At 32.4% G+C, this 16,482-nt stretch overlaps 2 protein-coding genes across 3 annotated transcripts; one reads left to right on the top strand and one right to left on the bottom strand.

Annotated features, from left to right (window-relative positions):
- The first annotated feature begins 2,576 nt into the window (after positions 1–2,576).
- LOC123914314 (subtilisin-like protease SBT4.14) lies at positions 2,577–6,814 on the top strand. Of its 2 annotated transcripts, none has more exons than XM_045965419.1 (11): positions 2,577–2,872; positions 2,969–3,060; positions 3,495–3,592; positions 3,680–3,823; positions 3,939–4,044; positions 4,187–4,697; positions 4,799–4,896; positions 4,976–5,200; positions 5,289–5,397; positions 5,555–5,768; positions 6,124–6,814. In XM_045965419.1, the coding sequence occupies exons 1-11, from the start codon at positions 2,765–2,767 to the stop codon at positions 6,654–6,656; spliced, it is 2,238 nt and encodes a 745-aa protein (XP_045821375.1). In that variant the 5' UTR covers positions 2,577–2,764; the 3' UTR covers positions 6,657–6,814. The 2 variants fall into 2 exon arrangements, with proteins under 2 accessions (XP_045821375.1, XP_045821374.1); XM_045965418.1 differs by having other exon boundaries at positions 2,727–2,872; positions 3,492–3,592.
- Positions 6,815–8,475: 1,661 nt separating this feature from the next.
- LOC123914313 (E3 ubiquitin-protein ligase AIRP2-like) lies at positions 8,476–11,050 on the bottom strand. Its single transcript, XM_045965417.1, has 5 exons — positions 10,635–11,050; positions 10,202–10,364; positions 9,631–9,697; positions 9,235–9,475; positions 8,476–8,975 (listed from the first exon to the last, which is right to left on the bottom strand). The coding sequence occupies exons 1-5, from the start codon at positions 10,712–10,714 to the stop codon at positions 8,765–8,767; spliced, it is 762 nt and encodes a 253-aa protein (XP_045821373.1). The 5' UTR covers positions 10,715–11,050; the 3' UTR covers positions 8,476–8,764.
- Between the last annotated feature and the right edge of the window lie 5,432 nt (positions 11,051–16,482).

Raw genomic sequence — 16,482 nt, 5'->3', positions numbered from 1 at the left:
ACACCCTAAACATTCAAAACCACCACGGCACAAACATAAATACAATGTTTATTTGGTGGAAATAAAAAAATATATAAATTTTTAACTAAAGTATATTTGCCATTTATCAAATTTTGCCAAATATTCTCTATGCACCACTCAATACTTTTTTTCTTTTTGGGTGAAAAAGAATACATTTCTTACTCATGCTACAAAATATATAGATAAAATATAATTGGTATAAATATTAAATTTGTGACATATATTAATTTATGCCAATTATAAATTTGGGGATATGAACAATTATATTGTAAGGAATATCCACACGGGCATTACATTTAAATATTTTACTTCAACGAATTTAATAATTTATTGTTGATTTACAAACTTTTATTTAAGGGTCATGCTAAACTTTGCTTTCGAGCACTAATTAAGCATACTAAAAAAAAATTTAATAATAGGAAGATGATTTTTTACATCTTTAATATGTTACATCTACAAATTCCAAAATAATTTTTTTATATTAGTATACTTAACTAGTAAGATGACTTTTTATATTGGTATACTTTTTTTTGATACCCTACGAGTTTCTCAAACACAATCCGCTACTTAAGTAGTGGATGATGTTTTTTTTTTCTCAAATTTCTTATTTTATAAAATCAGCTACTATGCATTTTATTGATTAAATAAAAAAACATCCGCTATTTAAATAACGGATGAGTAAAAATAGAACGTGCAAAAAACTTATAGGGCAAAAAAAAAAAAACTTTCCAATAATTTATTTCCTTAGTTACATAAACATCAACAACCATGCCCCGAGTTCTTTTATCTCTTCCTCCATTTTGATTAATGTTGAGAATTCGATCCGAAAACCACACTAATATAAAACTCAAGTGTGTGGAGCAAACGATTAAGCAACCAAACCTAAACTTATGGAATAAGCAATAAATCAACAAAAGCTAAAACAATGAAAACGATAACGAACACGAATAATTGTTTACCCAGTTCGGTCCAATAATGACATAGTTTGAGGGAGAGAGCTCTCCGTTTTACTGTGAATGATTCAACTTGATTACAAAGATTCAACCACAAAGAGTTGCAAGAATTTAGAGTTTTCCTAAATTCTATCTTTTTCCCGAATCTCTCCCCCGTGGCCAAGAGATTCAATCAATAAGTGTTTCCCGGTGTTACAATGATTATCCCAACCCTAGAGTATACCCAAAAGAATCCCCTTTTGACTTGGTTGCAAAAACCCTTGAAAAAACCTTTCTCTCTCTTCCTGGCGGCTGCACAACAACTTGACTGCATATTTATACTGCAACTGGTGCATAGGGCGCAGCTACTCGCGCATGGGGCCCAGAGGCTGCCCCCATTCCTGCGCATCATAATCCCATTTCCTGCGCATCATAATCTCATTTCTTGCGCATGGTGTGCAAATGACACCACCCTCACAGTTTTGAACATTGTTTCTGCTTTTCAACATCCAATTCAAAGGCAAATCCAACAATTAACATTGTTACTTAATTTACAAGATAATGAGGAAATAATTGTGTCTCATTTGGGTTTAACTTCAAGATATGCCCAAATAAATAATAATAATGTATACAATCAATATACAAGGCAATATCACACTTGCATTAGAATTTAAGGAATAGGGAGTCCTAATTAATACAAAGGGTTCTTTGTTTTTAAGCAATATATAAATCACGCTTGCATTGGCCTAATTGGTGATCTCCCTTCTTGAGTTACTTACCACCTAATAAAGTTATCTACGTTCCAGAAAAATAAAACCAGTCAAAGATAATATCATAAGAAATTAATCTTAAGTATAACTCACACGGAAAGTGTGCACACATTCAGGTCCCACAAGACTCGAGACGTTGGTCCCCGCATTTGCGCACATAGGACATCCTTATTGCTATTTCAAGTGTGAGTAAAAGTCTTACATTAGATAGAAGTGGATGTCAGCAGTAGATGACATTCATGTTGATATTTCAAGTGTGAGTAAGAGTCTTACGGTGAATAGAAATGGATCTCAAGTAGTAGAGGATATCTATGTTGGCATTTCAAGTGTGGGTAAGAGTTTCAAATTGGATATAAATAGATGTCAAATAATATATAACCGAGAGAATTCATACAATTAAATGTCTTAAGGTTTTGGGCGGAAGTGCGGCCTCTCTCTCTCTCTCTCTCTCTCTCTCTCTCTCTCTCTCTCTCTCTCTCTCTCTCTCTCTCTCTCTCTCTCTCTCTCTCTCTCTCTCTCTCTCTCTCTCTCTCTCTCTCACTTGTGTGGTTGCTCTTGGCTCATTGTGTGGTATCAAAGTTGTTTGTTAGACCGGCTTCTTGTATCAAAAGTCTTTCTAACCAGACTGACCAAGGTGTTCAAACGGCGTTTCTTGTTGATGGAGCAAACAACGGCAGTATAAAAGTGAGAGGATCCAAAAATTCAATGTATTAAATTTTTGAGTTAAGATATAGTGCCTAAGTCACTTATGTGATTGCTCAAAACCCAATGTGAATAATTCCGCGGGCTCCTCTCACGACTCAACACTCGGTTCACAACAAAATAAACTGTATTGATGATGAAGACTGATAACAAACATAATGAGAAATTGAAAATGAGAATGTCTCTTGAAGAAGCAACCAAAAAGGCAAAAACATCTATTAGTAATTATTCTTGTGGAAGAAGCAAACTAATTGAAACATGGTTTCTTTGCTAGATTTGTGATGATATGATATCTATATAATAAACCTATGCTTAAGGGACCTTAATAGGCATGCTAATATGCTAAATATGTTTTTACAGAAACTTACAAAGTCTTATTCTCTTATTTGGCTTACATTGTTGCTGATTCTACTAACAAGTGTTTCAGTTAATGGTGTTGAACAAAAGGCAATCAATTACTTCTTCTCCTTCATTCCTAATTCTGTTAGTTTGTGTGTTTTATTCTTTATTAACTTATGCGCGCATCATTTGAATTGTTTGCAGAACTTTTACATTGTTTTCCTAGGAGCTCATCCTGTTAGTAGAGAAGAAGCAGTAGAGAGTCATATAAATATTCTCTCTTCTGTTAAACTAAGGTAACTAGTCTATTTAATTTGTCGACACTTCCTTCTCCTTCGCAGTTCAAGCCTAAAAAATCACTTAAAAGTGAGCTATGTAGCTCACTTTCACTCAAATACTTTCTAGCATAACAAATGCTTATCATGTGCTTATGATACGTATAATAAACTATGTCTGTAACAAAAGATAAAATAAAGTCAAACTGTTTATATAAGTGTTAAGTTGAGTTTACAATCTATTCCGAAGAGTTAATCTGAAAACAGCTTATTATGAACACGTCATAAGATGTTTCTATAAGTTCTTCTAAACAGTTTTACACTTGTATATGTTATTAGTTAAACTCAAATAAGTCAATCGAAAAAGGTCCGCAGTTTTAAAACTATAAAGGCATGCATTATCATCTCAATGTCATCTAAGAAAAATTTCTTTGATTATTCTGTTTACTTAGCAGCCATGTTGAAGCCAAAGAATCCATAGTATACAGCTATACAAAGAGCTTTAATGCATTTGCTGCTAAACTGTCGAAGGATGAAGCCAACAAGTTATCTGGTATAAGAACATTTTTCTCTATTAGTCCCTTCATATTTGTTTAAATTGTATATATTTAAGTCATTTTTAACATTTTTGTACGTGCAGCGATGAATGAAGTGCTCTCAGTACTTCCGAATCAGTATCGCAAGCTACACACAACAAGATCATGGGACTTCATTGGATTACCTTTGACAGCTAAGAGAAAACTGAAACAAGAGAGTGATACAATTGTGGCTCTTATGGATACAGGTTTCTATTTTTTTTGTTTGCTTGTATTTTCTGTGCTTTATATAGATTTTATGTAATTATATTTCATGATTTGTTTAATTGCAAATCACTGTGTTTTCATATATGTGTGATGTAGGGATCACTCCTGAGTTTCGAAGCTTCAACGACGATGGATTTGGTCCTCCGCCCTCCAAATGGAAAGGAACTTGTGACAAATTTGTTAATTTCTCAGGCTGCAATAAGTAACATCCCTATCCTTATGTACTTTTTTGAGTAGGAATCAAATTCGATACCTCCGAGTTTACAACAAACTCCGAGTATTACTAACATTATGTATTATACATTTTTCTTGGAATCTATCTACACTTGATGGAAAACTTGAAGCAAGATAATTGGAGCCAAATACTTCAAACTTGATGGAAGATCTGAACAATCTGATATATTATCTCCTATAGATTTGTCAGGGCATGGAACTCATACAGCATCAACAGCAGCAGGCAGCCTTGTCCCAAATGCGAGTCTCTTTGGATTAGCAAACGGGACTGCTCGCGGGGCGGTGCCTTTGGCAAGGTTAGCAATTTACAAAGTGTGCTGGACAGATGGATGTTCTGATATGGATGTACTTGCTGCATTTGAGGCTGCTATACATGATGGTGTGGATGTCATATCCATTTCCTTAGGTGGAGAAGATTCAAATTATATTAAGGACCCTATATCGATTGGTGCATTTCATGCCATGAGGAAAGGTATAATCACTGTTGCCTCGGCTGGAAATGATGGTCCAACTATGGCAACTGTCGTAAATAATGCGCCGTGGATTGTCACGGTAGCTGCTAGTGGCATTGATAGGGACTTCCATAGTACTGTAGAGTTAGGGACTAGAACAAATGTTTCCGTAAGTTTTATTAATTTTCGTTATTACTATTCTCGATATAAGTCATTGATAACTGAAAAGTAAAATGAAAAATTTATCGATAATCAGAGAATTGTATGCAGGGAGAAGGAGTAAACATTTTTAGTCCAAAGCAAACACAGTATCCCCTTGTTAATGGGATGGATGCAGCGCGAGCCTCTTCAAGAAAGGAAAATGCTAAGTAATTATCGCTTTGATTTTCAGTAGTACTTGATTAAAGTTTCTTATGTTGACAAAAGAACAGTTTAATAAATCGGCAGGTTCTGTGCCAAAGGCTCCTTAGAGCCAAATAAAGTGAAAGGAAAGATTGTATACTGTAAATTCAGAACATGGAGCACTGAAGCTGTTGTGAAAGCAATAGGAGGCATTGGTACTATAGTTGAATATGATGAATTTGAAGATGTTCCTGAAATATTCATTGCTCCTGCTACCTTTGTGAATCGAAGTGCAGGTCAAATTATTACAAGTTATATGCAATCTACAAGGTAAAAGATTTTCTACAACCAACATTTTTTTTCTACTGGATTATCTGATAACATAGATTTTTTTACATAAATTTCTTGCTCAACAAAGATCACCAACATCAGTGATACATAAGAGCCATGAAGTGAAAATACCAGCTCCATTTGTTGCTTCTTTTTCATCTAGGGGTCCAAATTTAGGATCTCAACATGTTCTCAAGGTACTAATAATTGTTAATTCTCAAATTATTATCAGTGTCGACGTGTCAGTGTCCTTGTTGTGTCCAGTGTCTATGTTCGTGCTTCATAGCTTATCAATTAATTGTTGACCATAAAGCAAGTAATAATGTAATGTGTTGAATAATTTTTTGGGTGCAGCCAGATATAACAGCTCCTGGCATTAGCATCTTGGCAGCATATACACTTAGGCAATCGATTGCTAGTTTAGAAGCGGACAACCAATTTTCGGAATTTACACTAATGTCTGGTACTTCCATGTCATGCCCTCATGTTTCTGGAATAGCAGCATATGTGAAGTCATTTCACCCAAATTGGACTCCAGCTGCAATCAGATCAGCTATAATGACCACAGGTGCAAAATTGAAGATTTTAATGCACATTTACTCCACAAGTATTGTCATAGTACGATTTTCGTCTCTTATGTTTTACTCCTTCGTAATTTGGTAGCCCCTGCCAATTTTTCCACAAATTTACACTGACTATGAAACTTTAGTTTCACATCAATAAATGATGTCATTTCAGCGTAAACTTGAAAAGAAATTGAGACGGACTACCAAACTTAAAAGACTAAACTCGCTCAAAAATATTTGGAGGCCAAAATCGCACAATCTAATACTTCGAGGCCAAAAGTGCATTTAAACCAAAGTTAAAGCTTATTTGAGTTATTTCCACTTCCTACTCATGACTTATGTATACTCTTTGTCAAGCTAAACCTATGAGCCAGAAATTCAACAAGGAAGCAGAATTTGCTTTTGGTTCTGGTCAAGTTAATCCAACAAAAGCTCTAAATCCTGGCTTAATCTATGACATGGATGAACTTGGTTATATTCAGTTCTTATGCCATGAGGGGTATAATGGTACAACTTTATCAATATTAATTGGTTCTCCTATAAATTGCACTTCTTTGCTTCCTGGTTTTGGTCATGATGCTATTAACTATCCAAGTATGCAACTAAGTGTGAAAAACAACACAGAATCAACAATAGGAGTTTTCATGAGAACAGTTACCAATGTAGGTCCTGGATCAAGTATGTATAATGCTACCATTAAATCTACAAAAGGGGTGGAAATTACAGTGAAACCTACTAGCCTTATTTTCTCTCATACCCTACAAAAGAAGAGCTTTAAGGTGGTGGTGAAAGCAAAGTCTATGATAAACATGAAAATTTTATCAGGTTCACTTATTTGGAGAAGTCCTCGTTACATTGTTAGAAGTCCTATTGTAATCTATAGTCTATAAAGATACTATTAGCAATGACCAAAATCAAGCTTGTGACCAAAATCAAGCTTGTTGCATTGCATGCTAACATGTGTAACACTTTTTTTTTTTTTTATGGTAACACGTGGGGTGTTTCAGTGTTTGGGGTTCGAACCTCGGCTCCTGCATATATAATGCAATGTCTCTATCAGCTGAGTTAAACTTACGAGGATCACATTGATAAACTTAGTTACATTACAGTAACATTTTGTAACTGGATTGAATGCAATCGGACTGCATGCAGTCAGTGATTCATAACCATTTGATTAAGATCAGACCGTTCAAATCTTAAGACAATTTTTTTTATTGTTGTTTAATATAAAATTCTAGAATGACATCTGGACAGTCCGATCAAAAGATTAGACGGCCTAAAATCTATTGACTGCATGGAATCCATGTCCTTACCGACCTAAAATTCATATTAACTTTAAATATAAGGACCTAATTCATATTAACTTAAATATAAGGAAAATAATTAGGGAGACATTGACCACTCCAAATTCATTTGGACTCATTCCTTTCCTTATTAATGCATTACGGTGAGAAAGCAATCATCACAGAGGTCAAGTTCTAGATGGAAATGCCAACAATTGGTCCATTAAAGTGATGCATACTTTATGACTAGTTTGGTTAGATTCTGCAAAATTTGATTAATCAGGATGCTTATTTAATTATTATCTGGACCACTTTTTTTTTTGTGAGAAATATCTTGATCTTCTTTAAATAAAATGAACCACATCTCTCTAATTTTTAACACTACCATACCATGTACACCTATTTTAGAGAGGTGGCATATAGTGGAGCCATAAATTAGGGAACAAGTTTATATATACTGTAATCTGTAAGTCGGCATTACTTGATAAAATAAATAAAGTTCCTGTCCTTAATGAAACAAACTAAAAAGCTAAGTGGAAAGAATACAAATAGTAGATGAAAGTGTATAAAAAATAACACTATGTATACACGAGTTAGGTGAAAAGAAATTGTAAAGAAAACGAAGTGCTAAAGCAAGTCTAGATTCATTGTCAGACTTTACTCTCTTCAAAGAAGCCAAAACTAATACTCAACTACTGATGTCTGATGATATACAGATATTTTATATACTATATTACAAAGTCTATCATATTATTCTGTGTCTCTTAGATTCACACGAGAATATCCACCTATAATTAATAGAGTTTCAACAATTCAAATGATCATATTCATACATCAAATTGTTAATTGCACACCAAAATGTTAATATCATATTGTGAGTTTTTTTTTTTCTTTCTTCATATTCAAATGATCATATTCAAAGTCTATCATATTGTGAGTTTTTTTTTTTCTTTCTTCCTAATATCATTTCCAAAATGTTAATTGCACACCAAATGCTGCACACAATTTTACAACAGTTAATAGTGACTCAATCCTTAACTAACAAAATGAATAAATGGATTAAGAAGCTAATAATGTATTGAAACAGTTACTACTATTAGCCTCATATTAGGCTGGACGTCATGACTGAGGCTAGAACCTCGACTCCCTCACTTGTGTGTGTGAGTTTATAATGATTTTGTCATTTCGTCTATCTACTTAAAAAAAATAAACAAACTGGAATACAGACTGTCCATGAGATGTCAGCTTAGTAGTAAGAATTTGACGTTGTAGTCTCAAGAGAAAGAATTCAAATCTCATGTACTTCTAAACAATGATCATTAATATCACACACAAAAAAAAAAAAAAAAAAAACAGTATACAAACTATCCACTACTTTTGGTTTACATTATCATTCTCAATCAGTACCATACTTTTCAAACATGCATGCCAGACAAAGGATAATGGATCATCATATCTGAATCAATTTCTTAGAAAACCTTTTACTACTACAACTCAAACAAAGGCTTCACAGTTAAATAATTGTAATATTACTCTACATTGTCTACAGAGGAAATATATATAGGTAAAGAGTGATAATTCTGGGACAAAATTCCAGAAATCTATCTTAGCAAAGCCGTACCTGACACGATTAGAGAAATTTCTTGCCAGACTCTATTCACATTTGCAGTCTGAATTTCCCAATCTATACATTTTTCTCCTTACTCAATTAATAATCAAATTAAGTATTCATAATACATTAAGAAAAGTGCATCTGGATAATCTTTAGGTAAGCTGTTGATATAAAGATAGAATCGCAACAAGTCCTCTTTGGAAACTGTTTCAGTATCGACTACATCTTCGTTACAAGTGAGTACCCATAAATCCTCAGAATTTACTCTTCTTATGCTACCACGACAAAATGGACAAGACTCTGACTTTGTGTTCCTGCAAGATCAGCATAAGAGTGTTACAAATTATAAACAATTTCACATAAAGTAACGAGGTTGATGCATAATGCATTGTCAGTGTAAATTTATTTACACAATCAACCAATCACAATCCATTATTTGTACAACTCTTAAGTTGCATATGCTTAAAGTCAGAAAAAGATTAATGATCCAACGTATATGATTGACTGTGTCAAAAATCTTTACACCGTCAATGCATATATAAATGAAATCCGTAATATAATGTGATCACTAACCACTTGCGGTAGCATTTGATACACATAGCATGACAGCAATTAGGCAAAACCATTTTGGTGCATGGTTCTAAGCAAATCCCACATTCATCTTCTCTTTCCAAATCAACATTGGTTAGTTTTGAATTTGCTTCAATCATCTTCTTGCCATAACTTGAACTTTCTAAGCTAGAGTGCCCTTTCATACAAATCTCCAACTTCTCAAGACTACCATGAAGCCGCTGAAGAGACGGCAATATAACAGCTAAAGTTCAATTTTTGACAAGACAACAAAAAGGGAAAAATTAGTAAAGTAAGTCACAAACATTAGCACAGTTTCTTTTGTTGTTGAAGGTTGAAAGTTGAAATAGCTACAAACAACATTAAAAGGTGTCTTTTGAAAGTCAAAGTTCCACACACCATAAAAGTCCTGGATGGTTGCTTTTCTTCCATGAGAAGTTATACTTGGTCTACCATCATTATGTACCTTTGGTAAAAACAATAGAACAACATCAATAACAACAACAAAAGAAGGAGAAAAGGCAAACCACTATTTTAGTCCCTGGAAGTGTAACTCGCTGTTATATTGGTCCTGGATGTATCAAAATAGCAAATACATCCCTAGTGCCTCTTTTGTTAGTAATTTTACGGACTAAATTGACTAACGAAAAACACATTTGAAGACAAATTTGACTACCTAAAAACAAATTTGAGGACCAAAATGACTAATAAAACAGACCTAATTGCAATTTCGATACATTCATGGACCAATGTGACAGCGAGATACACTTCCAGGGACCAAAATGATGGTTTGCCACAAAACAAAAAAGTTTCAAAAACAAAATTCAATCACAAACAAGCATTGAAGAATCTATTCCTAAACAGCAAAAAAAAAAAAAAACAACAAAAACATAATTTCTTAATTCAACAAGTTATTATTAATAAGAGAATTAGAAATATGAAAAAGACCTACATTGAGAAATTAACTAACCTTGTATATAATTATATGGAAGAGGTTGAGATACCTATGTAGAAAACATGAACAAGAACAATCCATCCATTGTAGCAACAACAGAAAAAGAGGAGCCAATTGACTGTAAACCAATTTCATTTGGAAAACACTCCCACCCTTTGCTCTTGGAATAGCAGCAGCCCTAAACAACACAAACCCATAACAGAATTTCAGAAATTAAAAAAAACACACACATAAACACAATGAAACATGAAACATAGTACCAAACAAAAAACAAAACAGCATCAAATTAATCACAAAATTCATACTTGATTAACTACAAGAAAACAATTAAACATGATATGATGACCCTTTTGAAGAAAGAACACTTTTTTGTTGATAATTTTGAAAATTGATTAAATATATATATAAAAAAAGAGTGAATAATAATAATAAGAAAAAAGAAACATACAAAGCATTGGCATGGTGAATATCAGCCTCAAGTAGTTTGAGGGAATCATGGTAAGGTAAACGAGAAAGCATCATTTCCATCTTCCCTCAAGAAAAGGGTCAAACAGAAAATCAACAACTCTTCACTAACTTTCCCTTTTGTTTTTGGTTTGTGAGTGTGATGAATTATTTTGTTGAGTATTTTTTTTTTTTTATAGATAGAGAATGGATAAGGATGAAGAGAAAAAGGGAAAAGGGGGGTTATGGTTTTGTGTGGTGATGGTGGCTGAAGAGGAAGGAAGAAGAAGAAGAAGAAGGAACTGCCAAAGAAGAATGTCGTATCAAGTTATGTTGTGTTGCGTTTTGACGTTCTTTTCTATGATGTTTTGTGTGGGTGGGTGGACTCGTGAGATAATGACGAGAACAACACGACTCGCGAGACTATGTGATAATTTCGTTGTTTTTTCTTTAAATCAAAATTGAAGTTTCAAACTCATTTTTAAATTTTTCTTTTTTTTTTTTTTTTTGGTAAAGAAAGAGGGCCAAAGCCCAAAAGAAAACTAAACAATTACACGAATGTTCCTAGGCATGCAAGCCCCGGAAATGTCATCAAAAAGGAGACTTGAGATCCCACTAGGACGAGTCTCCATAACATGAATTTGAAAAGAATTCAAAGAAAAACTAAAATTTGCCAGCCAATCGGCACATCTATTTCCCTCCCGCCAGGTATGATTGATCTGCACCTGCCAATTCAACTTTAAAAGCTCCTGAATACGACGAACCAACGTAGGTGGTTTACCATTGATTCCGGCCTTCCCCGTGATCATGTCAACTAGCATTTTTGAGTCGCTTTCCACTTGAAGATTGTTGAAACCTTGTCTCCATGCAATTTGCATACCCAAGTACATCCCCCACATCTCAGCGCCAAGAGCATCACATGTTCCAATTTTGCGAGAGTATCCTGTTAGCCATCTCCCATCAGAGTCACGCAGGAGACCACCACAACCAGCTAGCTCAAGAGAATCCTTATATGCTCCATCGCAATTAAGCTTGACCCACCCTTCTTGAGGTTTTTTCCAGCCAATGAAAATGGTGTTTCCATGGTAAAGATTCATAGGATTATGGTTACAATTGTCTATTTCGTCAACCATCTTAAGAATAATGTAGGTTGGGTTGGTTGGATATTGAAAATCGTCTTCAAAAATAGTCTTGTTTCTCCACGTCCAAATGTGCCAACAAGCCACTAAAAAGGTAGTAGTCCACTTCTTACTTTGGATTCCTTGAGGTTGGTTGCTGATATTCCTGAAGATCCAGTCCCTGCAATTTAAAGAGAAGAAATTAGTAATTTGATTTGAAGGGACCAACCTAATCCAAATTTGAGTTGCTTTTGGGCAGTCCCGTAAAACATGCAGAGTAGTTTCGTTGTCTCTATCACAATCAGGACACATTGGAGAAATTCCAACACCCCATTTGCTCCTCCGATAATTAGTGAGCAGACGCTCATGAGCAGCCATCCACATAAAAGTTTGAATTCTATGTGGTCCTTTCCAGCTCCACAAGGCCTTCCAATCTCCCTCGAAGGTTTGACCTCCGACACTTTGATAAACATAGGCACTTTGGATTTTTAAATTTTTCTTTTGGTACAAAAACTCATTTTTTATATTTATTTTACATGTGTCAATTTTTTTTATTTTACATAAAAATTTATGTACACCAAGTCACCAACAATGTAATCTTTTGTGCTCATATATCCAATTAAATTACATAAAATAAATGTTTTTAAAACTAACATAAAAGAAATGATATTATAGTGTGAGAGTACATAAATTAAGTTTAAATGATAATGTTGGACTTTTATATTTTTTATTTTTTGCCAAAAATAATAATCATAAAAGTTGAACGTTACAATTTTATACTATTTATTATCGGTCCTTAATTCTTATCCACAAAATTAACCATGATATTTTAAATGATTTTGGATAGAACAAATACTAAAGTTCACACTTTTTTTTTTGGTCAAGCTAAAGTTCATACTTTTAGAAAAATAAAATAATTCTTTTACCTAAACAAAATACAAAAATTAAGTTAAAATAATTAACTTTGCCTTTTTCTTGTTAGAGGTTTTGCCCTTTTTTTAATTTTCTATTTTTTTTGTTACTAAAATAAAAGATATTCATTGATTTCATTCATTCAAATTGGTTGAGTACATGATTCAAGTACAAATTCAACACCACTAAAACTAAAACGATGAATTTGCGAACAAACTTACAGCTAACAATATAAAACGACTTATGCCTACAAAAAATGTGATAAAATCAAAGTAACTAGACTATATATGCCTCCGTATATGAACAGTTGATGAACTTAGTCATTGTGTAAATCAGTAGTTTATCGAAGTTGATCTGTCAATTCAATCAAATGAACACCGCAACAAAACAGAAAAGGAAGCACCGCACCAAAACACAAAATCACACAAAGACACACAAAAGGAAATCCTAATCTAAGTGAAAATCACTTTTTTTTTTTTGGTTTATAATGAGCTGTGAATCGAACTCATGACCTATAACATACTACCCAAACCCCTCACCACTAGATCAAACTCAATGGCTTGAAAATCACTTATTTATATTAAAGTAAATAGAAAAATATGCAAATATGATTTCGGGTTAAAAAAAATCCAAAATCACCCTTTTTCGATAAAAGAAAATAAAGAAAACATAGAGAGAAAAAAAAAGTTATCTTATCTCTCATAAAATTAGGGTCGGCTATGAAAAAAAGATAGATATAATTTTTTTATATATTTTATATTTTATATTTTTCCTTCTCATATTTTTTTTACCTGTGTTCTTCTCATCCTTTTTATTTTTCCATTTTTAGTATTATTTTTCTTTTAATAATAATTTTTTTTAATAATTATATATTTACCTTTTTTAGTGTACGTCGTTATCCTTATTGTTGTTTGTCACTCATCTCATCATGCTGAGTCGTATGGTGATCGTAGGAAAGGTGGTGTTAGTGCGTTTCGTTGTAAGGAAAAGGCATAACTGGATTTTCACGGTTATTAATTGCAATGACTTTTGCTTCCCTTCATCCAATTTGTTCCTCTCATACATTCCTTGCATTTATTTATATTAAATAAAATAATGAAATTTAATCACAAAAATAATCCTTAGTAGGAAAAAAATATTTAGTTGATTCTTGAAAAAAAAAAGAAGAGAGTTATTAACATCATTAACACTCTTAAAAAAGTTAAAAAAAATAAATCTTTGCATATTCAACTTACACAAAAAAATTGCTCATGGATGCATGTCCTTTGCCTTGCAATTTTCTCACAACTTTTTTATTACTACTATGAATCTCATGAGGAGTACATTAACAAACAGGCAGAGATGAAATAAATTTTTTTTAATAATTGGGACACTATATATACAAATATTAACATAAAATATTTTTCTCATTTTTAAAAACATAAAAAAAAAATACCAATTTTATACCTATAGTGGTTGAATGAAGCAGAAGAAACGAAATTTCTACAACTTGTTGAATATAATTTGAATCCAGATTTAGAGAAGTATTCATATTTAGAGTCAGATGCGCTTAGAATAAAATTATTATTGATAGAGAATAAACATGAGAAATAAAAAAAAAATAAAAAAAATAAAATTTTCTAGATAGGAAATAAAATAGGCATTTTTTTAATGTTGGATAAGCAACTTGTAAAGTTTAAGTTGTGTGATGAGTGTTGGCCATATATTAGCCAAAATGTCAACATGTAACATATTGTTATATACCACTAAAAAAATTCATCAAAATTTAGTCCAGGCACAAGCTCCCACTATGCACTACATAGCTCCGTCCTTGCAAACATGCAAACAGGTGTAACACGCTGAAGACCACAAATGAATCAAATGATACACAAAAAAATTTAGGTTCGATTCTCTGTTAATTTCAGCGGATTAATTTATATAAAGTAAAAAAAAAATTGACTTTAAATGAGGTCTCACAAGTGGATAGTGAAATTGATCCCCTCAAATTAATCGGTCCTCAGGTCAAATATAAAGTTTTTTTTTTTTTTTATAAAAAAAAAGTAATATGAGATCACCCTCCTCATGACCATGTTAGTATCCTATCCAAAAACAACTACTTTTAGAGGACAAAATTTGCATTACACACTTTCTATTAATTATTTTTGGATATAAAGAGGGCCTAAATCCGAAAAAGTATATTGATTTTGATTTTCTTAAAACTCTAATAAGAACTTGCGTATTTCTAACTTGAAATTAAACCTGCCTAGCTCTCTACTTTTGATAGGAGGATGACTATCACATTGATATTTTTTTCCTGAAAGACTTGATATTCGACTAATCGACTAATTAGAGGGACATTAACTATATATAATGTTCATTAGCATGCTACCTATTAAAGTTAGAATTTTTTACTTTATATATGAACTCAGTGGCGACTCCAGGATTGTTAGGGAGCCTGGGCAAATTTTTGGAGGGAATTTTATCAACTCAAATTTCGAATATAGAAATATTTAAACTCTGTTTTTCAATATTTAATTTTGGAAGAAATTTTTAAACAAGAAATAACATGCAAGAGTATAGTCATGTTTCCAATATAATTAAGGCTCAACTAAATAAGAGACTACAATGAAAACTGAATCCACATCGACGTATATAATTATATTAAACTACTTATTTATACAATCAAAACAACTTAACAAATTTTAAAATTCAAAACACCATCAAGTCATCAAACAAAGATTATAGATTGAGAAGGTTTTAGGTTGTTAAAAATTAGAATTAATTGCATATTTGATCTGTTATGTTTATTTTAGGTTTCAATTTGGTCCCTTATTTTTTAAAAGTTTCAAGTTGGTCATTTTCCTCAAATTTTAGTTTAAATCGTCGACTTTTCTAATGAATTTGTGTACGTAGACCACTTAGGAGAGTACTATGTGAATGTTTTAGAAAAATTAACTCAAAATTTAACAAAAAGTTAGAAAAAATTAACTCAAAATTTAACGAAAACGACCAACTTATGTTGAGATCAATAACATAAGGAACCAACTTGAAACTTTTAAAAAATAAGGGACCAAATTGAAACCTAAAATAAACATTAGAGACTAAATATGTTTCATACGGTACCTTTACGAAATGCGTTTCTTTCTTTTATTTTTATTTTTTCTTGTTTCTTATTATTACAAAAAAAAAAAAAAAAAAAAAAAAATAAGGCAGCCCAGGCATGTGCCGGGCTTGCCAGACGGCATAATCGCCACTGTATGAACTGGTCTACACAAAAAATAGTGCGAAGAGAATTCTGAAATTTTGAGAGAATTATACTCTAAAAATCTTCACAACTAAGATGAGTCCATATATGATCGGTTACTATCACAATATTATTAACACGACTTTGGGTCTAATGAAAGATATTGAATTCTTACAAGTTACAACATAATAAATTAATGTTTGAATTTTGATCGAGATAAGTATTTACATTTAACGTTCAATAGAGTTTCCAATATTATTAATTACTTCAAGCAGAGGAACTTATGTAGAAAAGAAAAAACAACCATCACAATGATATTTCTTGACTATAAACGGGCTTCTGCAAATTATTGACTTGAAGCTGAAAACATGTTTGACATATATTTCTTGCTTTTCAAAATTGTGTATATATCTTATCCAAAGTAATGCTACACATGGGTGGCTGCTCAACAGAAAACAATAATATGTGTCAATCCAAGTTTGAAGCAAAATATTGAATATTTTAGACAAATATATTAATATGATATTAACTATTATAATTATATTATTATTGCTTAATTTATATATTATATGGTTAGGTGACCAGAGAAGCATAAACAA

This window comes from Trifolium pratense, linkage group LG3 (assembly GCF_020283565.1).
Source record: "Trifolium pratense cultivar HEN17-A07 linkage group LG3, ARS_RC_1.1, whole genome shotgun sequence".
Taxonomy (NCBI): domain Eukaryota; kingdom Viridiplantae; phylum Streptophyta; class Magnoliopsida; order Fabales; family Fabaceae; genus Trifolium; species Trifolium pratense.
This window is presented reverse-complemented; position numbering and strand designations above follow the sequence as displayed.